This window comes from Pezoporus wallicus, unplaced genomic scaffold, assembly GCF_028554395.1.
Source record: "Pezoporus wallicus isolate ANWC-B61680 ecotype Strahan unplaced genomic scaffold, APGP_CSIRO_Pwel_v1 contig_9789, whole genome shotgun sequence".
Taxonomy (NCBI): Eukaryota; Metazoa; Chordata; class Aves; order Psittaciformes; family Psittacidae; genus Pezoporus; species Pezoporus wallicus.
In genome coordinates this window covers 501,510-527,299 of record NW_026640314.1, presented here as the reverse complement: position 1 = coordinate 527,299, position 25,790 = coordinate 501,510, and the positions used below count along the sequence as shown (strand labels likewise).

Below are 25,790 nucleotides of genomic sequence, written 5' to 3'. Positions count from 1 at the left end.
AGTTGCAGAGGCTGAAGGTAAGGCAATAGTGAATCAGATTATTTTGCAGATTGACCTTGTGAGTTGTAAAATTAAATGGGTAAATTATGTTTGCCTGGAGCTATGGAGGTGAAAGTAGTGAGGAAAAACACAACAGCCTCCTGGGCCTCTTTCCTTAAAGGAAAACTGGGAAAGCAGAACCGTTCTGAGCAAGTGCAAAGCACAGAGTATCTCTTAGGAATACCTAAGTCCACAGTGAATTTTAAGATGAATTTGAGCTACAATTTTTCTTAACAAAGAATAAAAAAGTAAGGTCACTTTGAACTATAACTAAGAATCAAGTACACAACAATCATGTTTTTCTTCCATGTGTAACTTTGATCTAAAGCTGGCTTTTTTTTCCCCCACTCATGTTCTCCCTAGAAACCAAATTCCTAGTTTTATATATGTCTGTATAACTACAGTTACACTGATGGCCTAGCTCCTTCAATTTAATTAAAACTGAACAGATTTCCTCATATAGACGCATCAGCTGGTAGACATTCTAGCAGGTCACTGTTGCCAGACCCTTGAACGTTCTTGCTCCTTAAATGTATTTTTTTCTGTTTGTACTGCTGTAGTCACTGACCTGAGGCCGTCACACAAATACCCCTCTTTCAGGAAAAATAAAGTCATCTTTGGCCATCTTTTTGTTTCTGCTCTTTTTCATTATCTTGTTTCTGCTCAGATTTAACCAGCTGTTTGGGTATTATGAAAACACTGCCATCGCTACTGCAATGAATGACATATTGGCATGGGTTAAAAGGTCTACCCTGGTCATCCTTCAGTCTACTGAAGATGTCATGGTACAAGTTGTTTAACTTCTGCTTCATCTGGCTGATTGATCTGCTACACTGAGAGTGTTCCTTTTTAAGGCTCTCCTTTTGTGTTTGAAGATTACACACATCTTCTTCCAAATTAAGAATAGCATTCATTTTGCGTTTCCGACAGTTTTGGGCGGCGACCTTGTTTTTTCCTCTCCGTCTGATGTCACGAAGAAGTGATACCTGAGTATCTGTCAGATGATTCTTTGTGATCATGGCATTGAAAGAGTCTACAGGCATGCTCACAATTTCATCAACTGAAAATGGTAGTCTCAGAGCTTTTGCACGGTATTCATCACTGGTAAGTTTTGTATCAGTAGAATTATAGCATCTACCCTTTACTTCATTGGGTTTCTTCATCCATATCTGTTGATGCACTGGAGCGGGTGCTGCTTGACTTGGCAGCTGATTATAAGTGTAGTTATGAAGAAACTGCTGAAGTGTAGTTTCTCTAGAACACTCTGCGTCACCTGGATATTCCACATACCCGTAATTAGCGTATTCTTGGCAGTGGCCTCCAACAGTCCCTAACCCAAGCAAGGAAGCAGATTTCACACCATTACTGTACTCAACAGCACCTTCACTGCTGACTGCATAAGAGACGGTGCTGTGACTTGGGTTCAAAGACAATCCTGAATCTGAGCCAGGTTCTTCAAATTGCTGAGAAACTTCTATGGTATTAAAGCCATTCTCCAAAGCCAAAGACATGAGTTTAATTTCATCAAAATTATCATCATGGGCCATTAAGTTTCTAATGTCAGCAGCTGAAAGCAATGCTGTCAAATTTGACCCATGAAGTGACTCTGGATTTGTGATACTATAACTTGACTGAGAAAAAGACTCTTGACTTTGTAAATGTCTTGTTTCTGAACTTGTGTGAGTGGAGTAGTCTGTTCTTAGTAGCATGGCATCATGAGGACTGAAACGATGAAGTGTCTCTGTCGAACTTACATTTTGGTGTGAGGATGATGGGTCTTGACCTCTGTTAGAAGTAGCAACTTGTATGTCTTCCAGTAACCTCACCTAAAAGATGGAGGGGAAAATCACAACCTTTTACAAAATGAATGCTTCTACATCCAACACCTACAGTCTTAAACAACTTGGGTTTTAATATTCCACTATTTGACTCAAAGTAAAAATTTTGTATGTTAAAGTCTTCTTTTAGCTATCTTGAATATTGCTTCCCATTTCTACAAAGCATAACCTGTGTTAGCATATGACAGCTGGAAGGGTGCAGAAGAAAATTGACTGAAGGGATGGGAGAACTCGTGAAGGACGGTGTGGGACTGGTGAGTGTTGAGAAGTAGAAATGGCACTGTTGCCAAGTGTTCATCAAACTACAGCCTACAAGCTATATCAGGTCTGGTCTAAGAAAAAGCCCTTCTGAGAGGAGCAGACCCTTTCCTGGTAGTAGTAATGACGATCATCAGTTTCCAGGGTGAGCTGGTTCAAGGTGCTAAACTGTCAGAAGATTAACCCTGTAAAGAAGATAAATAACTCACCTGTGGGACTTGACTTAGCCAGTGAGAATAATGGTGTAAGAAAAGAGAGGAGTAGGACAGGAATGTTAAAAATCATGTTGTCACAGTCTCACTGCTTTTCTTTCACAGTTCATAAAGCTTCTGAGGCAGTGAGCTGCCACATTTGACTTTTAGCCCCTTCTTAACTGAGGTTTACTGTGTCTACATTTCAAGTCAACTCCTTTACTAAGCGATTTGGAGGAAATGTGTGTGTGTTGTCCCCAGATCACACCTTCTGTAGGTGTCTTCTGACTTTAAATTACTACTCAATATTTCTTTACAAAAATAAAGCTTCTGTATGTTCTCTCAGACCTGAGGTCCAGATGATAAACGAGTCCTGCAGCAGCATTAAGACCCACTTTCTGTGGGCCTGGGTTTTATGGTTGCTGAGTCCTAGAAGTACAAAGCCACTACCAAAGATTATGTCAGGGCAGTTGCTGACAAGCAGAGTAGTCATAAAATAGATGATACAAAACCCCTTAAGAATGTAAATACATCAAGTAGGAAGTGTATGACAGGATTCCTCCATAGCTGAGCATCCCTATTGTGGTGCAGGAAAGGACTTTTCTGACTGCTGTTCATTGAACAGAGAATGTGAAAAGCACTTTCCACAGGGAAGGAATGATGTACCAATAAAGACCAGAACGTCTCAAGTTCTCTGTTTACTGGAAGCTCAGATAACAGAAGAAAGTCTTGTCTTACTCTTCCTAGGGAGTTACCTTGTACTAGACCACCAGTAGTCTGTGAGATTGAGCTGGTATTTTCAATTAAGCTCTTGAAAATAAATGAATATTCTTAGCAAGCTTAACTATAGAAAAACTATACCACACTGCAAGGACTTGCTACCTGGAAGAAACAAGCAATCCATTTTCAACAGATAGGTTGTCACAAGATGGCAGTGCATTAATAGTCTTAAAATAAAATTACAACCGAAATTTACAGCTACACAAAGGCTACAGCCGAATTCCTTTCAAATTATGAAAAGAACAGATAAAACTAAACTGACAAACTTCTGAACCTTGTTAGTGTGCAATCCAGTACCAAAGCTAAACAGAGGAGGCTAATTTATGGACTAGGAGGCACTATCCAACCTAGAGATGCCCCCAAACAAGGTGTTTTAAAGATAAGCATGAACTTAACATGGAAAACACTAATGACACTGGAAGGCTCCTACAATGGGAAGCATATGTAAGATGCCCTTGGAGTACTGCAAGAAAGGAATGTAGGGAGTAGCTTTATGGTTAATGGTTGCAGCTATGAGCTGTGGGAGAGCAGAGAGACTCCCAATTAAGATAACTGGGTTTTGTGAAGATGGGAACCCAGAGAGCAAACAATAGTATCAGAAGCCCAGACGATAAAGAAAACAATGGGTTTGCTCCTAATGCTGACTGACCTAATCTGCAGCGAAGATGGATCTGTTCTGGAGAGCAGAATCCTTGTAAGCACCCGACCCAACATTTATGACAATTGTAATCTTTCACCACAAATGCTTAATAGCTGCTAGTGCTTAATAACTCAGTGTTGCTCTACTGAGTTACTCTATCAATGTGAATTGGGATTAGGTTTCAGAAGGGGAATTATTAGTTCTACTAATTATGTTGCCCAGGGGCTCCATCCAACTTTGAGCGCCAGGTCACAGCAAAGACAGGAACTTACAGTTTTCATATCCCAAACAAGTTAATGAGGAAAATTTTTCAAGCAGAACTGCTGCAAAAGGTGTCTTTAATGTCTTCAGGTAAGTTTAACTATGTTGATTTGCTGATACATTCCCTGGGGTGGGAGATTACTGGATAAAACAGAGTAAGTCATTATTCAGTAATCACTAACTGTATTCCAATCTATTAGCAATACATGTGCTTTCTCATTTACCTCTAGCATGTTTTCCATCTGCGAAGACAGAAGCTGTAAATAGCTCTCTAATGAGAGAAGGGAATCTACATGGTTGTGGTTGCTCTGTGAGAGAAGAAACAAACACTTCATGAAGCACAGTTATTTTACATAAAAGGAGGTAAAAATCCAAGTCTGTGAGGAAATAGAGCACAGCTCTGTAAAATACTGCTGCTGACCCCTGCCATCAAGTCTTTGTCCTGATGGGACAACGTCATGTTGCTAGAACAAGCAGAACAACTCCATGGCAGGAGCATCCGTACTCCGCCCCACAACAGCAGAACTGGGCTTCCCTGCTCTTCAAGGCTGCACTTACCCACCACTTTGGAAAAATCAAGTATTGTTTCAAAGCCTATCTGCCAGGGCAGCGGTGAGCAGAGGCGCTGGCAAGAAACCTGGATCCGATGTTCTCTGCTCTTACAACATCTCAAGAAGACAGAATGGTCTTTTCATTGCAGCTCTCAGAGAGAACAAAACCCAAAGTGCAGACGTTTCCGTTTAACATTATTATTTCTCCACCTTGTAATTACAATACATGTTAAGATCTGAACAATCCATTTTCCCAAATGTAATTCTACATCTGTGCATCAATCTTTACATGAATGGTGAAAACAGTAATTTAGCATCCACACCTCTAGTGTCTGTAGGTCCCAAAAAAAATCCTTGCCCACGAATGTACCACCTTCACGATGGAGAAACTAAAACCAAATTGACAAATGGTTTGTTGCGAGCGATTTCTGTAAAATGTAGAACATTTCAACTACATAAACTGCACTGGGGAGGAGGAGGGCAGGTTTTGAAAAGCTGTACAGGGGCATCATACACAAAGTGTTGTCTGAAGTCACTGCTCCTTTCCTGACCTTGCAAGGGACATTCCAAACGAAAAGAGGAAATCAAATGCTCCTTTCAAAACCATGCGCTGTTTCTGTCACTACTCTATCTCAGTAACAAGACGTAAATCCTCCCTCACATCCTCCTCACACTTTTCCCTTCCATTTTTTTCATCATTTACTTGATTTATATCTTCTTCCTCCTTTTGCAGTTGCAGCTGACCATCTCCTTGATGTGGACAGCAGTCATCCAAAACTTCTTGGCATACTTTCAGGTCAACATCCTGAAGACACAAATAAAACAGTTCCATGAAGCAGAATGCTGTCAAAATTAATCTTTAAAATGCACTATTTCCACAACTGCAGCATTTCAAATGAGATACACACTGCACCATTCATTCATGTGGATGAACTGACTCTGTGTAGACTCGGAGGGCAAAATGAGACAACGGCAGTTCAGGAGCGTAGTCACTGCCTTTCTGTCAGTGCCCAGGTACTGAACCCATCTGCAGTATAAATGGATGCTCATAAACACTGGAAACGAATTCTTCTCAAACAGACACATGATGATGTGATTTCATTGAAAGTTTGGGCTATCAGTGTCTTTTGGATGTCATTTGACAATGAATCCAAGCCAATGTAGCCATTTGCAATCATGACTGTTCCCTGTAGATTGTTCACAGCACCCATTTCTACATATGGGATCATTTCAGTGAAACACTGGATGATGCTTTTAAAGATTTACTCTTGACATTACACTTCCCAACAGCTTGTTACGCTTTCCCAGTGATGAAGAGCAGCTGAAAAATACTGCTAAACAACAAAATGCTTCTTCCCATGCCCGCACATCATTTGGGATCGATTGCTAGGCTACTTCTAAGGAAAGAATAGGAGGGGCACCTCCCCCAGAATCAGACATATCATAGTTTTGAATAAGGCATTTCTTTAAAGATAGCTTAATTTTGCAGTCTGAATACACATCTAATGACAAAAGGGATTAGGTATAAATACTGCTTACTCAGTACTGTGCTGCCACTTTTAGTGTTTCTGTCTTGTTGCTTATTTTGCATTAATGGTAGCAGAAGAAACAGTAGTTGACTTCTAGTAATACCACTGTGGGCCCAAGAGCTAGATCAGCACCACATGTGGTTTGTCCCTGTACAGAGGAAAAAACTGACTTTTGCTGATTGTAGAAGACTTAGTATCACCAAACCCCTTTATTTCAGCAGCCTTTTCACTACTACCACTGGAGGGTGTGGAAGTTCACACCTCCCACAGCAGGCTGTTTCCAGGTAAACTGCAACCCTATCTGAAAACAACCTTCAATTTGCATTTGGAAAGATGTCTGTGCAAGCACAAGGCAGAACATTTACACTAAAGCTCCCTCAAAAACATAGCAAAAAAATAAAAGGCATCTCAAATTCTATTCTTGCTTCCGCCATTTACCAGTTTCAGTTGGATGAGAGAACGCAATCTGAGGCTAAGCCTGATCTACCGAATTATTCATCAGCCTTGTAGGCTGAAGAGATGAGCTCTAACCGAGTAGCATCTGCCCTTTCACTAAGGTACAACTTATCACAGGTCAACTATCAGCTTCCATTTGTCAGTCTTTGGAATATGAAAAATAGTAATCTATGCTAACTCTGCTCCTTAAAGTGGTCCAAGAATCAATGTGGAGGTGAGAGAAAGTATGATTCTGTGGGTGGCCTGGCGTACACCTCATTGGAAGGATGCTGCCAGCTCTGGCAGGTTTCCAGATTTTCTTACTACATTAAAAACAGAGCCTTCAGTTTCCAATTAAGTACAATGATCTCAACATTAACTGAATGCGCATACATCAAACTATCCCTCAGCATATCTCCTTTTGCTTCGCACACCCACCTATTATTTGTTGTCCATAAATGAATGTGCAGGGAGCAGAACCTGTAATGATATTCAAGTATGAATAGATCTACCATGATGCATTGGATGGGTGAACAAGACCCCTCTCTAGGAGCAGCAGAAAGCATAAGCAAGCTGTTTTCAGCTACTGATCAGTGTGCAGTTAGCAAACAGGGCTGCAATCACATAGCTACATGTGTACAGAAATATCTGAACTAGGTCTGGAGTAACAGAAACGTCTTGCCACAACAGAACAGAGCAGACAGGGTGGTTTCCTTGGGTGTACAGACAGCATCAAGGAACAGGAGGTACCTGCCCCAGGAAAGCTGTTTCGCTGCACTAAGACTCTGATTTATCTCTACAAATACCCCAGTGATAACCACCATTATTTGCAAAAGGACACGTTTGTGCTGATTTGTGTTTGTGCATCCTGCTCACATGCTGTGTTCTAATCCTCTGTATTGCATTCTCCTTATCTTAGCTGTCAAGCTTTAAATTGCTCCATTACTGTCATTAACCTTTGAGATGCTTCTCTGCAAACTTGTGTCCCTTTCTCCTCTACTAACTGGACTTCTCTGTAGAACTGACCCTTTCCTTGCTGGTACCTGAAAAGATGCAGCACACACGTGGTGATCTTTGCCATAGTTTGACTAATTAAGCACCATTTCCAGAAAATTGTCCCACACCAGCAGAAGTTAGGCAAAAGAAATACAGCTTCTTGTAATATAACCAGTAGTTTCACTTTACTACTTTGTAGGATTAAATACAATTAATAATTAAATTTAAAGGTGCAGACCTGTTATAGCTCTAAGGCTACTGATGTTGCTCTTTGCCTGTTTACTTAAAACATGTGATGATAATTAATCTTACCAATTGATACCTACTTAATTTCAGCTAAAAAGCAAAATGTTTCTTGTTTTTTCTCTATATTCATAATGAGCCCTAGAATATCCTGAAAACATAGGAACAGAAGAATACTTCACTGTTTGAAACGCAGCCAGGGTTTAGAAAGCATGGAGAGTGGAATGGCAGATGGAAACACCAAACAGCAAAGTAACTTTTATGTTATATATGGCTAGGCTAAAAAATTACAACAAACTATTCTAACCAAACAATCACAGAATCCTAAGGGTTGGAAGGGACCTCAAAAGTTCATCTAGTCCAACCCTCCTGCAAGAGCAGGGTAACCTAGAGTACATCACACAGGAACTTGTCCAGGCGGGCCTTGAATATCTCCAACGTAGGAGACTCCACAACCTCCCTGGGCAACTTGTTCCAGTGCTCTGTCACTCTCACAGTAAAGAAATTTTTCCTGATGTTCACATGGAACCTCCTATGCTCCAGTTTACACCCATTGCCCCTTGTCCTATCACTGGACATCACTGAAAAACACCTAGCTCCATCATCCTGACACTCACCCTTTACATATTTGTAAACATTGATGAGGTCACCCCTCAGTCTCCTCTCCTCCAAGCTAAAGAGTCCCAGCTCCCTCAGCCTCTCCTCATAAGGGAGATGCTCCATTCCCTTAATCATCTTCGTTGCCCTGCGCTGGACTCTCTCCAGCAGGTCCCTGTCCTTCTTGAACTGAGGGGCCCAGAACTGGACACAATATTCCAGATGGGGTCTCACCAGGGCAGAGTAGAGGGGAAGAAGGACCTCTCTCGACCTACTAACCACCGCCCTTCTAATACACCCCAGGATGCCATTGGCCTTCTTGGCCACAAGGGCACAGTGTTGGCTCATGGTCACCCTCCTACCCACCAGGACCCCCAGGTCCCTTTCCCCTTCACTACTGTCCAGCAGGTCAGCCCCCAACCTGTACTGGTACATGGGGTTGTTCTTCCCCAGATGCAAGACTCTACACTTGCCCTTGTTGAATTTCATCAAGTTTCTCCCCGCCCAACTCTCCAGCCTGTCCAGGTCTTGCTGGATGGCAGCACAGCCCTCTGGTGTGTCAGCCACTCCTCCCAGTTCAGTATCATCAGCAAACTTGCTGATAGTACACTCAGTTCCCTCATCCAGGTCGTTGATGAAAATATTAAACAGCACTGGTCCCAGCACCGACCCCTGAGGGACTCCACTAGTCACAGACCTCCAGCTAGATTCTGCCCCATTGACCACAACTCTCTGCCTTCTTCCTTCCAACCAGTTCTTGATCCACCTCACTACCTGATCATCAAGCCCACACTTCCTTAGCTTATCTATGAGGATGCTGTGGGAGACAGTATCAAATGCCTTACTGAAATCAAGAAAAACCACATCTACCCCTCTACCATCATCCATCCACCTAGTTACTTGCTCATAGAAGGCTATAAGGTTGGTCAAACATGACTTCCCCTTGGTAAAGCCATGTTGGCTGCTCTTAATGACCCCCTCATCCTTGATATGCCTAGAGAAAACAATGCAATTGAGTAGATCAAATGGTACATAACTGTGACTCCAAATGTGGCACCTGTCAAATGCCTATGACACATCTATTCTAAATCTTAGTAATACCATCTGGGCTGCAACCAAATGCACGCTGTTATAGGCATTCCACTTGTTGCAGTGAGTTGTTAGCACCTCTCTAACAACATGCATTTCGGAAACGAAAGTGCTAGGGCTTTACATAGCATGGCTCACCTACATCAGCTATCAGAAAACACACACACTCCGTGCGCTCTACATGTTCAGCATAAACACAGAATTTACACCAACCTACTCCCCAAATGGAGCCAGAGATGTATAAGTTGAAGGCACAGACACAAATAGTATCACTGTTAATTTCAATGAAGACATCAGTTTTCATGCTGAAGACAGCTCAACATCCCCTTTAAAATGAACTTTAAGAACTGCTTCTAAAAGATAAAAAAAACAGTTTTACACTCTGTGAATTTGGTCCTGTGCAGTTGTTTTGCACCAGGAACTGATTTTATCCTAAAGGATACAACATCTCTCACAGTGAATATGATGAAAGTTATTAGATTTATTCAGTCACTCTCTCAGATTAAGTACAGTTTAAAAAAAGCCTCTGCTGTCCCAAGATGCTTTCTATTGTGGTCAATGAACTACGTGACATTGGAGTTCTGTAAGAGACTCTCTTCTTTCTTTCTCTCTCTCTCTCCACCTTTACCCAGGCTAGATTGGTACTGTATCCTCATTGGTATGACACAGTCACCACTGAATAAATATAGAAGTATGAAGGGACCACCTTTTCTGATAAAACTTTATCCACAACTTAATTCCAGCTATCTTCCTTTTGAGCCTTCCAGGGCAAACTTACTTTCTCAGTTATCCAGCTCCCAACTTTCTCAAGCTATCAGCTTCACAGCAACTCAAAATGCCTGCCAACTCACAGCTCTGAATAGGGAGAGCTGTTAAAATCCACAGTCTGTTACTTTGGTTTCTTTGGGATTTGAGTATCTTTACCTTCCCTCTGCCGCTGTATGTAATTCCTCTTCTATTTTTCACATTTACCACACTCTGTTTCTTCTTTATGCCTGATACCACTCATCACCTCTCACATACAATTCCCATGCACACCCTACAGCAGGAACAAATTCCCGCCTCTCCAGGGAGCAAGAAACTACAGGTGGAGGTCAGCCACACATCACCGATTCCCTCTACACCCTTCCTGGCCACTTGTTTGACTTTGCTTTTTCAAACCCCTGTGCCTCCTGCAGCACACCATAACAAAAACTGAAATCACAGTCCCTCAGGACAGTAAATACCTCAAATGTCTCAGGCTCCTCTCTTACCCCACCTGTCTCTGAAACACCACATGATCCTTCACACACCTTCTTCTTTAACCTAGCTGAATTCCGGCTAGTGGGCAAGAGCCAGCCACGAGCAGGTACCCAGACCAGTTATCTATTTTCAGATGTCCCTCCACAGCAATATTGCCATGTCCTTTTGCTCAATGAGTTCAAAAGAAAAAAGAAAGAATAACTTGAAGTGTGTTCTGTAAGGTAAGCACACAGCTTCACTGGGACTGCTCTCACATGGAGTAGAGAAAAGCCTTCAGGAAAAAGCCTGCCTGGTTTCTATGTACCTTCATTTTACCAAGCTTCTGACACTCACCAAGAGAAAGACTCTGTAAATCAAACTATTCTCACTGTGTAAGTACTTCAAATGATACCAAAATGACCAGGATTCACCCCTCTACTGCTTTGATACTGGGAAACCCTCACAGTGTTCAAAGAACTATACATGTATGAGGTTTTACATAACCTGACCCAAACTGCTTTTCTAAACATGAACACAGAGACTACAGTGCAAACAATACAAATTATCCAGTGTGCATCTTCTTCCTTAACTTCTGCAATTCACAAACATCCCCAGTGCTATGCTGTTAATTATTAATTAGAGTTCTTTAATCGAGCACAGGCATTCAGCTCTTTAAAGGGCTTCAAAATCTTTCATAAAGGCTATAATATATCCAGATATAACAAACCTACTTGGGCCTTCCTTTTCTGTCCCACACCAATCTGGGTCATGTCCTATGTACATGCAATGACCCAGCACAGCAACTGCTGCCCCATTCAGGCACTCCCTCTTCTGCTGCACAGACATCAGTGCTTGGGGGCTTACATGATTTGGAAAGTGACAAAGTGAGATTTTGGGAAGTGAGAACTGTAAGATTCAGGCCACAGATAAAAAACCTGAAGAGTTACTTCCTGCTAGTCTAAATAATTCCCCATATATATATTCCACAAAAGATAAGGAATCCACCCAGTTTTTATACTCCCTTCTTCAAAAGTCTACATATATATGCACACAAATATATGCATGCACAGAAATAGTGATATCCAGAGAGAAAGAGAAAAGAAAACCACTAAATCAAGTAGGGCAGTTCTGAACTCTTGCAAGATCTTTTGCTAAGACGTTGCTGTCCCACAAACTTCTTGAGACTTCTTCTGTATCTGTGAATACTATTGCCTTATACACAGCACTGATGCAACATCTTGAGGCCTCCCGTTTCCCCACACAGTTTTTAAGGTGCTTTGGAAAATGTATCTTGTTCATTGTGCATAATGGACCTATGGCCAAACGTAACTGATTTTAAAAGTGTTGGGACAGGTTATGGGGAGAAGCCTAAGGAAAATGCAGTTAGCAGAGTTTGGACTACATCCCAGGTTATGTGCCAGTGGGATGGATTCTCTTTTCCCCACCAATATAAGACCTATATCCAGTGTCAGCTGCATGGGTTTGGGGTTTGTTTTTTTTTTTTAGTTTGGGTTTTGGTTGTTTTCGAGGGGTTTTTTACTTTTTCTGTGCTTAAAACTCCAAAATCTACAGTCACACAGTGTCTTGGTCAGGGGCAGTCTGCAAATGGTAGGACCTCAATCAGCTTTGTTTACTACAGAAATGATTCCATCTCCTTGCATGAACTGATGCATGTTTTCCTGGCTATTCAAAGCTAAAGTTTTTAGCCTTTTTCCCTCTAAAGATGTAACTCACAGTACCTGGGCAGGAGCCCTGGTACCATAGCCTGAGTCTTAAACATCCATGAGAACCAAACCTACAAGCTTTGGTTCTGTAGCTGCCCCAGGCCAGAACAGCACAAAAGGCACTAAATTAATACCCTCAAGCCATAGGAGCACATCTTCTATCAATCACCTGCTACAACCTTCTGTAGTAATGTAGGACAGTGAATTACAGATAGAATTCATAACAAAAAACTTCTTAACATGTGGTCTCTGCTGTGGTACAAACATTTTTTATCCCTGGTCCTGTGTCATGGTTTAAGCCCAGCCAGTAACTCAGAACCATACACCTGCTCGCTCACTCTCCCCACGTCCTCTCCCTGCTCCCAGTGGGATGGGGAGGAGAATGCAAAGAATGTAACTCCACAGGTTGAGATAAGAACAGTCCAGTAACCAAGGTATAACACAAACCTCTACTGCTACCACCAGTAATAATAATGATAAGGGAAATAACAAGGGAAGAGAATACAACCGCCCACTACCCGCCGACTGATACCCAGCCCAACCGAGTAGTGATCTAGCCCTTCTGGGTAACTGCCCCCAGTTTATATACTGGGCATGACGTGCTGTGGTATGGAATACCTCTTTGGCTAGTTTGGGTCAGGTGTCCTGTCTCTGCTTCCTCACGGCTTCCCCTGCTCCCTGGCAGAGCATGAGACTCACAAAGTCCTTGGTCAGAGTAAACATTACTGAGCAACAACTAAAAACATTGGTGTTATCAGTGTTGTTCCCAGGCTGGAAGTCAAAAACACAGCACTGCACCAACTACTAAGAAGGAGAAAAATCAAATTCCCTTGAGGTACACACTGGACTTCTCCATCTTCCCGCATTACCCACCAAGTATATCCAGGCCCCTGAGTTAAAGCAATCCCATGAGTGGGTTTGCCTTTAGATGAAGCAGGAATAACCCAGACTGTCTTCCCCAACAAATTCTTTATGTGCGCCACAAGAACTTTATCCCCTTCTACAGTATGTAAAAGTTCTGACCGGGCTGGGCCAGCCCTATTGGCAGATCCTCTGGTGTTGACCAACCAGGTGGCTTTTGGTAAGTGTGTATCCCAATGTTTGAAAGTTCCCCCACCCATTGCTCTCAGTGTAGTTTTTAACAGCCCATTGTACCGTTCGATTTTCCCAGAGGGTAGTGCGTGGTAGGGGATGTGATATACCCACTCAATGCCATGCTCTTTGGCCCAAGTGTCTATAAGGTTGTTCCAGAAATGAGTCCCATTGTCTGACTCAATTCTCTCTGGGGTGCCATGTAGCCACAAAATCTGTTTCTCAAGGCCCAGGATGGTGTTCTGGGCAGTGGCGTGGGGCACAGCGTATGTTTCCAGCCATCCGGTGTTTGCTTCCGCCATGGTAAGCACATGGCGCTTGCCTTGGCAGGTCAGTGGGATTGTGATAAAGTCAATCTGCCAGGCCTCCCCATATTCGTCCTCCATACCAAAGAGGCTTTAAGCGCTTGGCTTGTTTAATTGCAGCACATGTTTCACACTCATGAAGAACTGTCGTGGTTTAAACCCAGTCAGGTAACTTGTTCACTCACTCCCAGTGAGTGGTGCCGAGCTGACAACAATCAAGGTCCGTGTCCGTCTCCCCCCCCCCCCCCCCTGCACCGGGGCTCTCCCCTTCCCCGCTCCCGGAGGAACGGGGAGGAGGATCGAGAGAGTGCAACTCCTACGGGTTGAGACAAGAACAGTCCAGCAACAAATCACCACCGCTACTATCAGCTAAAACAATGATAAGGGAAAATAACAAGGGAAGAGAATACGATACCACCGGCCAAGAAAACGAGTTCCACCCGGAAGCTCCTGTCTTTCCGGGTAACTCCCAGTTACCCCCCACCCCGGGCATGACGTGCTGTGGTATGGAATACCTCCCCGGCTAGCCCGGGTCAGGCGCCCCGTCTCTGCCTCCTCACAGCTTCCCCTCCTCCCTGGCAGAGCATGAGCCTCACAGAGTCCTTGGTCAGGGTAAACATCACTTAGCAACAACCGAAAACATCGGCTTCACCAACACTGTTCTCAAACTAGAAGTCAAAACACAGCACTGCACCAGTTAACACAAAGGAAAAAAAAACATGACTGCTACTGCTGAACCCAGGACAATAACCTGGGCAATAGTGTCCATTGTTAAGTCCACCCCTCGATCACGAGCCCATCTATATGTTGCATCTCTGCCCTGATGGCCTGAAGTGTCATGGGCCCACCGGGCCAAAAATAATTCACCTTTATGTTGCCAATCTAAGTCCATCTGAGCCACTTCAATCTTAGCCGCTTTATCCACTTGTTGGTTGTTCTGGTGTTCCTCAGTGGCCCAACTCTTGGGTACATGGGTATCTACATGGCATACCTTCGCCCTCAGGTTCTGCACGTGGGCAGCAATATCTTTCCACAGTGCAGCAGCCCAGATGGGTTTACCTCTGCGTTGCCAGTTGCTCTGCTTCCATTGCTTCAACGACCCCCACAGGGCATTTGCCACCACCCATGAGTCAGTATAGAGATAAAGTACTGGCCACTTTTCTTGTTCAGCAATGTCCAGCGCCAGCTGGATGGCTTTCACCTCGGCAAACTGACTCGATTCACCCTCTCCGTCAGCAGTTTCTGCAACTTGTCGTCCAGTACTCCATACAGCTGCCTTCCATCTCCGACACTTTCAAAGCACTGGAGGGACCCACTGGACTAGATACTTGCCCATAGTATCCCACACACCCTGCCACTCATGGATGTCCAGCCTCAGGGAAAATCTCTCGTTGGTCCTCCTATATCGTTATTTAACCCTAGACAAGACCCGAGCTGGATCCTGTTAGCTTCCATGATTGGACAAGATCGAGTGTTCTCAGGGTGGTCACACATTAGGCAAAACATAGAGAGCATTTGCAGCAACTTTCAATGGCATTGAAAAGATATTCAGGATCTTTAACCCTTCCAGAATCTACTCCCACTGTAAATAGTCTGGTGGGGGAGCAGAGGGTGTGAGGGAATATCTCCTTCATAGGTTGACTACCCGAGGAGTTAAAAAAAAAAAAGATGTGTAATTGCTAAACACTTCCATTATATACCTCCCAAAGTACAGAGGTGGTGACCACACTGGGAAGGCAAGCCAGATCAATTTCATGATCAATGAGTCTATTGTGTTACAAGTCATTCCCATAAAGTGCAGTGAAACAAGAAACTTAGAAAAGGCCCCCCAGCCAATAAACACTAACACAGCAAATACTAGGTGTAAGTAAGGTATGACATGCTGGAACTCCAAGATCAAGAGCAACAATTTTGGTAGCAAATAAATCGGCATTGTGACGAGTGACTATTAATCCGAAACAATGAATGCTTATCGCAAATACAATTATACACACGTTGGTCAGATCTGTCATTATCTCAACCGTTCGTGCCCCATGTTGGGTGCCACAAAGATCTGTCGTGGTTTAAGCCCAGCCGGCAACCCAGAACCATGCAGCAGCTTGCTCACTCTCCCCACTTCCTCCCCCTGCTCCCAGAGGGATGGGGAGGAGAATCAAAAGAATGTAACTCCACAGATTGAGATAAGAGCAGTCCAGTAACTAAGGTATAACACAAACCACCGCTGCTACCACCAGTAATAATGATAAGGGAGATAACAAGGGAAGAGAATTCAACTGCTCACCACCCACTAACCAATACCCAGCCCAACCCAAGCAGTGATCTAGCTCTTCTGGGTAACTGCCCCAGTTTATATAGTGAGCATGACGTGCTGTGGTATGGAATACCTCTTTGGCTAGTTTGGGTCAGGTGTCCTGTCTCTGCTTCCTCACGGCTTCCCCTGCTCCTTGGCAGAGCATGAGACTCACAAAGTCCTTGGTCAGAGTAAACGTTACTGAGCAGCAACTGAAAACATCGGTGTTATCAGTGTTGTTCCCAGGCTGGAAGTCAAAACCAGAGCACTGCACCAGGTACTAAAGAAGGATGAAAATGACTGCTACTGCTGAACCCAGGACAGTTACTGCTGAGCCCTGTTACACACATGCATCCAAGAAAATGGGTAACAAGACTCTGAGATCTTACAATTGTTTTCTTCATTAAAACATGTATTTCAGAAGAAATATATTTTGCTATTGTTATTTGTAAGGCAACAAAATATTGTGGCATTTACATTTCATCAGCAAATTTACATTTGATTACAGAAACAGACTGAATGAAATAGCTTGCTGGGAATATATTGTACATCTGCTGTTGGTAATCATAGTTACTGTATGTATTAGGATCTTGGCCATGGGGCAAGATGGCCTTCCTTAACAATAAGGTATTCATAAGTGAAAACCAGGTCCTGGTCCTGTTTGAAAGATCAAAGGAGAACATCCAGGATTGCTTGTACTAAGGATAAGTTATTTGACAGCTTGGCAAAATGACCATTAAATTAACCAACTCGGCAGTGAAACCAACTTTTAAAGTGTCTCAAAGTGAACTGCTTTCATTACAACATTAAAAATCACACCTATGGGTCAAAAAGACCATGGCCCAGGTGAAGACCCCTCCCCTGAGCAGGCATAGTGATTAGAAGGAATGACACTGCAAATAGCATATGCAGATTGCAAGCAATCACTGCATCTGTACCACCTTCTAACTTTGGTGTACAAATGGAACAAGAAAACTGGTCTTGATGTGCTTGATTTGTGAAACAGTCCACAGAGCACCCAGGCCTGAATAAACACATCTCTCCTGAGCATGTGGAATTGGTTTGCTGCATGCTGAGACAAGGAGGCACAAAAGCACAAAATGTAATCAGTTCTAAGTAAGGTTAAGTTTGATGGCTTTGTAACGGAAAATAACTGCGGTGCTTGAAGGTAGCTGACATAGTTTCAGGTCCTTAGGACCTTAGTACAAAAAGTGTATGAAAAACAAAATAGAAAAAAGGGGACCTGGGGATGGGGAGTATCTGGGACTAGCAGATGTCCAGGATGGGCACAGTTAAACTAACTGGTAAGTAGGCCAGGATGACTGCTATGTTTTTGGTGTTAATGAACCCATTAAGATGATGTAAACATCTACTGGGGAGTATCCCGGACTAGCAGATGTCCAGGATGGGAGCAGTTAAACTAACTGATAAGTAGAAGGACAGGATGATTGCTATGTCTGTAATGTTAATTAAGCTGGTGCTTCAACGACAGCCAGAAGTGATGAAGATTGTTGGGAGAAGTAAACGACCCTTAAAGACCCCCATCACATTTGTGTATGCATGTGGGAAACTTTCTGGAAAATGATGTAACTCATGCGTAGCCTCATGAATATGTATATATGCCCAGTGACTAGATAAGGACGGCTTGTGTAGCAATACGGTGACACTTGTTAGGAGGAGCTATCCCCCGTGTCTCCCGGCGCCGCAAAAAGGATACCTGCTTGTCAACTTAAACTTTGCCGGCGAGTTTGTTCCTGGAGTTTTCTCTGAATCAATGCCAAGCACGAATCTGCTTTTTGGACAACAGGAACACAGTGACTATAAAGGTTAGGGCTGATCCCTGTCTGCCAGGCAGCAATCTGAATGCAGGAACCCACCTGTTTGCTTTACTCATCATCAAAGACAAAGTGCTCAGGCTGTCCTAACACTACAGCACATCTCATGTTAGCGCAAAACAGAGACATAGGCCAGACAACCCCGTACAGTTGAGCACACTCCAACAGCGTGCTTCAGCCCCTGAATTAAGTTTCTTTTTCATGTGCAGTTGTCTCCCAGAGTGGTTTTAAATACCAGCTCCCTAAGGACTAGGATCAACAGCTCACATTGTGTTGCCAGTGATGTTCTCAGCAGGGACTGGAGCCCAATGAATAAAATTAATCCGGGGTGGCTGAATCCAGCTGCTAACTTTTCAGAACACCACACAATACCGAACAGAACAAAACAATCACTTTCATCTGTTTACACAGACTCCTCGGCCCGATCTAGCGTGGATAAGAGAAATGTTAAAAATAGCTCAGGTCTATTTTTATAAAAGGCAAAATGAAGGTTATAAATCAGCTAAGACACTTTGAAATCCATTATACTCTACAATAACTTTTTGACAGCACAAGCAGGCTTACTCAAACCTACAGAGGTCACCTTTAACACAAAGATCAACTTTTTCCTCTGTGTTTCATGTTATGGACCTGTCTTCAGGTCCAAAAAAAGCCTGGTGGAAGGGGCATGGTGGTTTTCACATTTACATTTTAGGTCAAGAACTGAACACTGCCTTATCTTGCTGCAATCATCCTTCCACTTAAATAAAATGTGCTTGAGAGAGGCCCAGACCTACTTTAGCAAAGAAATGAATCATCTTCTCTCCACAGAAAGGAGTGATCTCTTACAGTTAGGGTTTTGCAACTCATTTTGCAAGTACTTCACAAAAATTACCAAGCTAACATAGGAGGAAAAAAAGAAAAAAAGAGGAAAAAAAAAAAAGAAAACTGACTATGGGAGACAAATACAATTATCAGTTGGTGCTGATTCATTAACTCATAATAAGAACCAGCTATTCACAATGGTTCAAAACCAGCTTGAAAACTGTTGGTAGGTCAACTTGGTATTTCAAAACGTACTGAACATCAAAGCCACAAAACCACCATCTACCATACCTCCTGTATCCGCACAGCGTATCACAACTCTCAGACCATAAACCACACGAAACTCTATGCCCACTACCGACTTAACTCAGAGGAGCAGCCCCTGCAGCTAAGTGGCTTGGCTAATCTTCGAGTTTCAGGCGTACACAGCTCTTCCGCAGGATGAGGGGCCGGGCAGCTTGCACAGGCAGTAAGGACCGCTTGTTGCATGACCGAAATAGGGAAGTCAGCCCTCACTGCTGGGTACTTACTGCCTGGGCCTATTGTTCAAGATGCCACGATGAGAACAGAAGCAGAAAAAACGAGGCTGGAGGCTAGCCCTGGCACAGTAAGACTCCTAAGAAGTAAGAAATGTTCCTGACAAGTGTAGTTACCTGAATACGACATAGACATGCCCTTCCCAAAGTGAGGGGTGCCGTTTGGCTCCTTGTCACGATGCGCTGTGGAGAAGCTGCATTTCTGCCGCCTCATGACATTCTCGAGCTACCTGTGTGCCCGCATGAAATAAACCGAGCGACTCCGGCGGAAACACCAAGCAGAGGCGCCAGTGCCGGCCCTGCAGCCCTGCCTTGAGCAGCTGCGCTGGGGCAACGCATGTGTCCAGGCCGGGGAGCTCCGACGGGCTGACCCCGCTCCGGCGCTTGCAGAGCCCCCACCAGCCGCTCCCCTCGCAGAAGGCCGCACGGCAGTACTGTGCAACCTGCCGCTGGGCTCGCTTTGCCCTCCCGGGACGGGGGCTCACCGCGGGAGCGGGCAGCGCTCGGGTCAGCCCCGCACGCTTCTGGCTGTGCCCGTCCTCTCTCGTTTGTGGCGGTGTCTCTCAGAAAAGCGTCCCCACAGCTCACCCCGCATCTCCACTGCCCGCCCCGGGGACGCGCACACCCCGCTCTGCCAGGCTGCCGCTACCCGCGCCCTCGGGGCCGCCCCGCGGCCGCTTCCCTTACCTGCGCCATGGGGCAGCCGACTCCGCCTGAGGCCGCCGCCGCCCCATCCTCCAGCCGCGGCGGGGCGAGGGGCGGCTCCCCCGGGCGGGGCTGGCACCCGCCGGGGCAGGTCCGGCTGCCAGCGCAGCGCGGGCAGGCGCGGAGCGGCCGCGAACGGCGACTGCCCGGAGGCAGCACCGCCCATGGCGGGTGCGGGCGGGGGGGCAGGACACGGACCGGGCACTAACCCGTCCCGCTGCCACCGCACCGGCCCTTCCCCCGGGGGAGGCGGCGGGACGGGGATGCGGGAGGGGGACGCGGACATCCGGCACACCCGCGCCCCACCTGTGTCCTGGGGAGCTTCGTGCGCGTCCGGGGCGAGAAATAGCCTTCATTGGCTGCCGCGAGCGGGAGATACAGCTCGGGTTGGAAAGTGCGGGAGCGGGGAGGTTGGGGAGGGAGCAGGGTAGTGTGAAAATGCAAAGACATTCTTCTCTACCTGCCTCTGGTAGGAAATTTTCTTCTCCCTCCCAGTTCTTAGAATCATAAAATAAAATACAATTAAATAAAATGAATACCGGTACAGTTTTTATTTACAATCAACCTGGTGTCTAAATATCTATTCAATGCCTTTGCTTTCGCACCTACGGAACTGCATTTTCCACAACACATCTACTTAGCACTACCTGAACTTGCTCTCTCATGCTAGAGAGAGGATCTTTTCTGACAGTTTTTTCTCTCTCTGCCTTCTGAAAAAGCCTTTTATCACCTCTCATCACTTCTGCTTATCTGGGTGTTTCAGACTTGTTTTGGCATTTACAAGGGATAAGGCTGTTCGGTCAGACCCTGAAAGTGTCGTGTCTTCGGTGATACCTCTGTGTAACGAGTGCAGTTTCTCATTTCTCTGTTATCATGCATGACATTTCCCTTGTGTGCCTAGTGTGATACTATGTAACGGATGTGTTACAATACTCCCAGCATTTTCCTGCAATTTGTTTCTTGAATTCCAATAAAATAACATTTTTCTGACAGAAATCCAAAAGAATGGGAAATACAGTCTTCCATTGCCAGCTCTTTTTACCATGCTGGGGTAAGATCTCTGGCTTTTTAAGCGGAAGTAGAACTGAAAGCAACAATTTTGATTTTGCTGTTGCAGAAATAAATTAACAGTGTCTTAAGCTAACTACATTTACACATGATTCAAGGCACAAATGCCATGACAACATCCAGCACAAGTCCTTATATTCTGTAATATTCTTTGGTGTCAATCCTTTTCTAGTTTATATTTTGTTGTTGTTGCAGCACAATCCGAATCTTTGCACATAACTTTAAGCTTATAGATCAAGTCTTCAAATGACAACAAGATATATGACAGTTGAATATAGCCCATAGAGTTTCTTGCAAGTGATGGAGAAGGAGCATATGTTTTGAATGCTGTGGGAAAAGACCTTTGGGGATGTTTGGACTCATCTCAGGACTAGAAATCAGTGTTATGTTACCTTTAACTCTGCAGTGATGATGCCCAGTGCATCTCCTGTGCTACCTGAAGCACAGCTGTTACATTACAGCACAGGGATTCTCCTGCCTGGCCGAGGACTGGGCTTGCAGCTTCACACATTCAACTTCTCTTCTTGGCCACTGTAGGCCACTACAACAATGTACATTAAACAGGCCCATTTAATCCCTTAGTTTTTAACTTTAACAAAAATGGTGGGATTTAAATGGTTAACAGGGTACAGAAGCTCTGTGCTGTTGCATTTGCTTTTGGCTAATAGTTTTTCATCTGAACGGAGTTTGTGGTCCTTGAAGACCCTTTGCAGTGCACATGGGTTGCTAGAGAGGGACTGAAACCTCCCTCAGGCTGGCTCAGCTACCTTAAATTGGAGATAACCTTCCCTCAGAAGAGATTTTATGGTGTTAGATTTAAGGATGCTGTTCAGGTCTGGATCCCAGTATTCAGGTGTTCAAAATCCTCCCCTCAAGCTATGAGGGATAAGGGTGTGCTCAGTTAGCAGTGTCCAGCAGAAAAGTTGTCTGTGTCAGGGGGTTCGTGTGCCCTCTCCCAGCCAATGCTGCGGCTGATTTGCATGTCAGACACTGCCTGCAGTCAGCCCCTCATCCTGATCTGCAAAGTCAGTATTGTTGTAGATTATCTTAAGTTTTCCTGAATCTTTCTATATTTTGTGTTTGTGAAGCAGTTAGCTATAGAAACATCTTGATTTAAGGTGTTAACCTTTATGTTAGTGTTATATTAGCGTTTATTAACTAATGATGTATGGGTTGCTGGGCTGCTTGAAATCTGACACTGCGTTGTTTGAAGTCCTTGTTCTCTGGATCATGTTAGCCTTAGTCCTTACTCTCTAGATCACAGTCAGAGCACCTAGGGCCTATTGTATATAGGATGAGCTGTTTGACAAGCTGGCAAGATAGTTATCTAGCCGGCCAACTTGGCAACAAAACTTACTGTTAAGGTGTCCTGAAGTGAACTGTCTTAATTATAATATTACAAAACACACCCATAATGCAAGAAGACCCTTGCCCAGGTGAAGAGCCTTCCTCAATGCTCAAGCGTATTAACAGAAGACAATGACACAGCAGATATTATAATGTTATGCAAATTACTAACCAATCATTGTGACTGGGAGTGTATTACCTTGTGATTTTTGTGTATAAATGCAACAATGAAATTGGCATGGAGTGTGCTTGATTAGTGGAAATCCCACTTAGCACCCAGTGCTGCAATAAGGAAGCGCCTGCTTATCCGCTTTGTGTAGATGAGTTCTTTGCTCCCCGGGCTAACAGTGTTGTTACTGAGCATATTTACTAATAATTCAATGCAAAAACCACTACATGGATGATATTGTAGTGTGAATGCTTCTTTTAGCATGAACCCATTAAACATGAGGTCTCCACAAACCTCTTAAGTTCAGCATAACATCAAACATGACAGTTTATAACAGTTTGCCCTGCTCTGGCAGCTCATTGATTGGGGAAAGAGACAACTAACTTCCCTAGGTCCAACTAAGAGCTTGATCTGAGCCTGTGAAAAAAGTTATGATGTAAAAATGAAGGCCTCCTCCTTTCTTACCTCAATTTGCAATGCAGTAACTTCTCAGAGTTCCTCACAAGTAGCTCAACTAGAAAGATGACTTGGTCCCTATTGCATATGGTCCCCCACATCTCCACCCAAGGAAAAATCGGGCATGCAGCCTGGGTCAGCACCACAGTGTTTTTACCACTGGTCTGAATTCCTAGGGAACAAAGAGTGCATATCAGTGTACTGAGCTGCAAGTGAGCTTAGTTTACTTCTCAGCTGTTTTCAGCTCCTAAATGCATCTGTAGTCATTTTGCCAGAGAAGTCTCTCAATAGTTTCAAGTACTCTGCTAGTCTTACATTCAGTGAATCTAGTGAGTAGCTGTTTGTTTTTTTCTTATTGCTGAATTCTGACAATAATTCGCTTTGTTTTATAGCACATCAGCAAAATTTCTTGCATGTGACATTTCATGCATCATTTCTAATTATTTCCATTTATAAACCTACTTCTTGTGAAACATAATTTTAATCAAGGTAAGCAATTCATATATAATCTTCTCTCAGAGAAGCATTAACATCAGGTTTAATAAATATGTTACTCAATTACTTGGTATTGATTCTGCCATGTTAGATGGGTGCACTGCTCCTCAGCATGCCTTTGTGCTTCATGCCAGTATTAAAAAGAAGGGACAAGCTCTTTAGCACCAGAGAGTTTATGATGGAGGCCAAGTGATGGAGTAGAAATCCTTGCAGTAGCTGATGCAAGTGTTAAGTTTGGACCCTTATTTGGAGCAGGCAGGTATTGTCAGTCACAATGACAATGTCAAGAATTTGACACTTAGTTTTAGACTAATCATTTTCCTCCTTTATTACGTGTCTGTTTTCTCACCATCCCATTAGTTTGTCACCCTGGGTGTGACCAAGTAGTAACATTTTTATTACTTTCCTAACAGATGCCCTGTTCTAATTTTACTTTCATACTTCTTGCACCATAAGACATCCTACAACTGGTACTGGTTTTGAACACTCTCTTGCAAATCCTTCTAAGGGGCTTCAGTTATCAGTCCTAGTGGTGTTAGTTAGAAAACAAATAAATAAAAAGAAAAAAAATCTCCTTTGTTAATTTTGGTCAAATTTTTGCTGTGTGCTTTGAAAAAACTGAATTCATTAAATGTGTTTGTGGGGGCAGAAAGGAGAAAAGAGAATGAGTCTGCAGTGTCCAGACCTGGCATATTTTGAATCAAATGGCACGAGCTGAATACACATCTGGGAGCCATTTTTCTACACATCACACTTTTATCACATGGCTCAAAACAGTTCTCCTTTTTGTCAGGCACAGATACTCTACCAATGAAATCATAGCATAAATACCTGGATGGATCATGTATCTTAGTAAGCTCTTACTACAAATCCTTTGGCAGGGCTCTGAAATAGCTGCATTAGTGTTGCTGAGGCCAGAATTTATAGAGCTGGACACAGATCATATGAGAGCAGCTCATTAAATCCTCCTAAACAGGTCTGTAATGCTTACATGCTTTCATGTTTTGTCTCCCAGAATATTCCCTTACAAAGGATATATACACACATATATATATATACTCAGTGAGGGGAAGTCAATTATGTCTCAACACAGAAAGATCTTAATGTTCAAGATATTGAAAAAGTAACAAGCTTTGTCCCCTGGCTATTGAGCCACCCATTCACAGATTCAACTATCTAAGTGTGCAACAAGAAGTGATGTGAAGCTGCAACCTGCTTCCTTTTTTTTTGCGGCCTATGTCCTGGATTCATCCTGACAACTTACTCAAGCTGCCAACTCTCCTTCTCCAAACCCTTACCCAAACTGCCCGCCTCTTGCTTGCACAGCAGGCTCCCACAGAAAAGTGATGGTCCCGGGTTTTCTCTTTTGATTTATATCCTTGCCTACCTACCTCATGTATTTCTTTCCACCATCTGGAGAAAAGAAAACAAATGTCAGCTCCTTTAAAACCAGGAAGGTCTCGTTCTCTCCTTGACATACAGTTCAAAACATAGCAGACCCCCAAAGTCCATCATTGCCTTCTGTAAGGTGTGCCTGGATAGGATTCAGCTCCCTCTCCATCCTCCACAAGAAGGCCATTTGCCCTCTCCCAGTAGCCTTAGCCCAGGAAAATCCACCCCTTGCTCTTCTGTGGGCACCTTTTCATTACAGCAGTAGATCTCAGTACAAGGACAACTGGTAGTGACCCTGTACAGATGGGTGTTAGGCACCTACATGCTTTTTTTGAGTCTGTGTCTTAATGCTTTCTTCCTTCTTCAGACAGTAGCTTGGGGACCAGCTGAGGCCACGGCTCACCAGGAGTTCCTCCTACCAACACAGTCACAATGGCATGTGCCAGAAGGCACACACATACAGAGACAGAGCACAGGGCTAGTGGGAATAACAGTTGTGAAACACTTGTCTTCTTCCTGGAAAGGGTGATAAATGCGAAGTGATTGATCCTTCCATATATATGAAGAAAGAGCCCAACACCCAAAGCCAAAAGACAGCAGCAAAAAGCCCAGCAGGGACACCAGCTGAGAGCCAAGGAAAAGGAGATTAGAAAAAAACCCAGCAGGAAGTTCTGTGAACAATCTCAAGCAGAGAGAAATATATTGAAATGCAAAAAATAAAATATTTTGATAGAGGTGGCAGGAAGGAGTTGGTTTTATTTGGGAATCAGGAAGAGGAAGGGAAGAGGACAAAAGCCATTGCTTACTACAGCCAATTAGCACTTATCGGTAGGAAGGACTAAATTACCATTTGTTTTTTAGTTGAAGCTGTCACTTCCACCCTAGCGGCATCTGTGGGATCCAA

The 25,790-nt window shown here is 43.9% G+C and overlaps 1 protein-coding gene across 2 annotated transcripts; it reads right to left on the bottom strand.

The window, feature by feature from the left end:
• Positions 1-646: 646 nt before the first annotated feature.
• Positions 647-20,086, bottom strand: NFE2L3 (NFE2 like bZIP transcription factor 3). 2 transcript variants are annotated; one of them, XM_057418342.1, is made up of 4 exons: positions 19,942-20,086; positions 5,262-5,363; positions 4,232-4,315; positions 647-1,865 (listed from the first exon to the last, which is right to left on the bottom strand). In XM_057418342.1, the coding sequence occupies exons 1-4, from the start codon at positions 19,948-19,950 to the stop codon at positions 651-653; spliced, it is 1,410 nt and encodes a 469-aa protein (XP_057274325.1). In that variant the 5' UTR covers positions 19,951-20,086; the 3' UTR covers positions 647-650. The 2 variants fall into 2 exon arrangements, with proteins under 2 accessions (XP_057274325.1, XP_057274324.1); XM_057418341.1 differs by lacking the exon at positions 19,942-20,086 and having other exon boundaries at positions 5,262-5,405.
• Between the last annotated feature and the right edge of the window lie 5,704 nt (positions 20,087-25,790).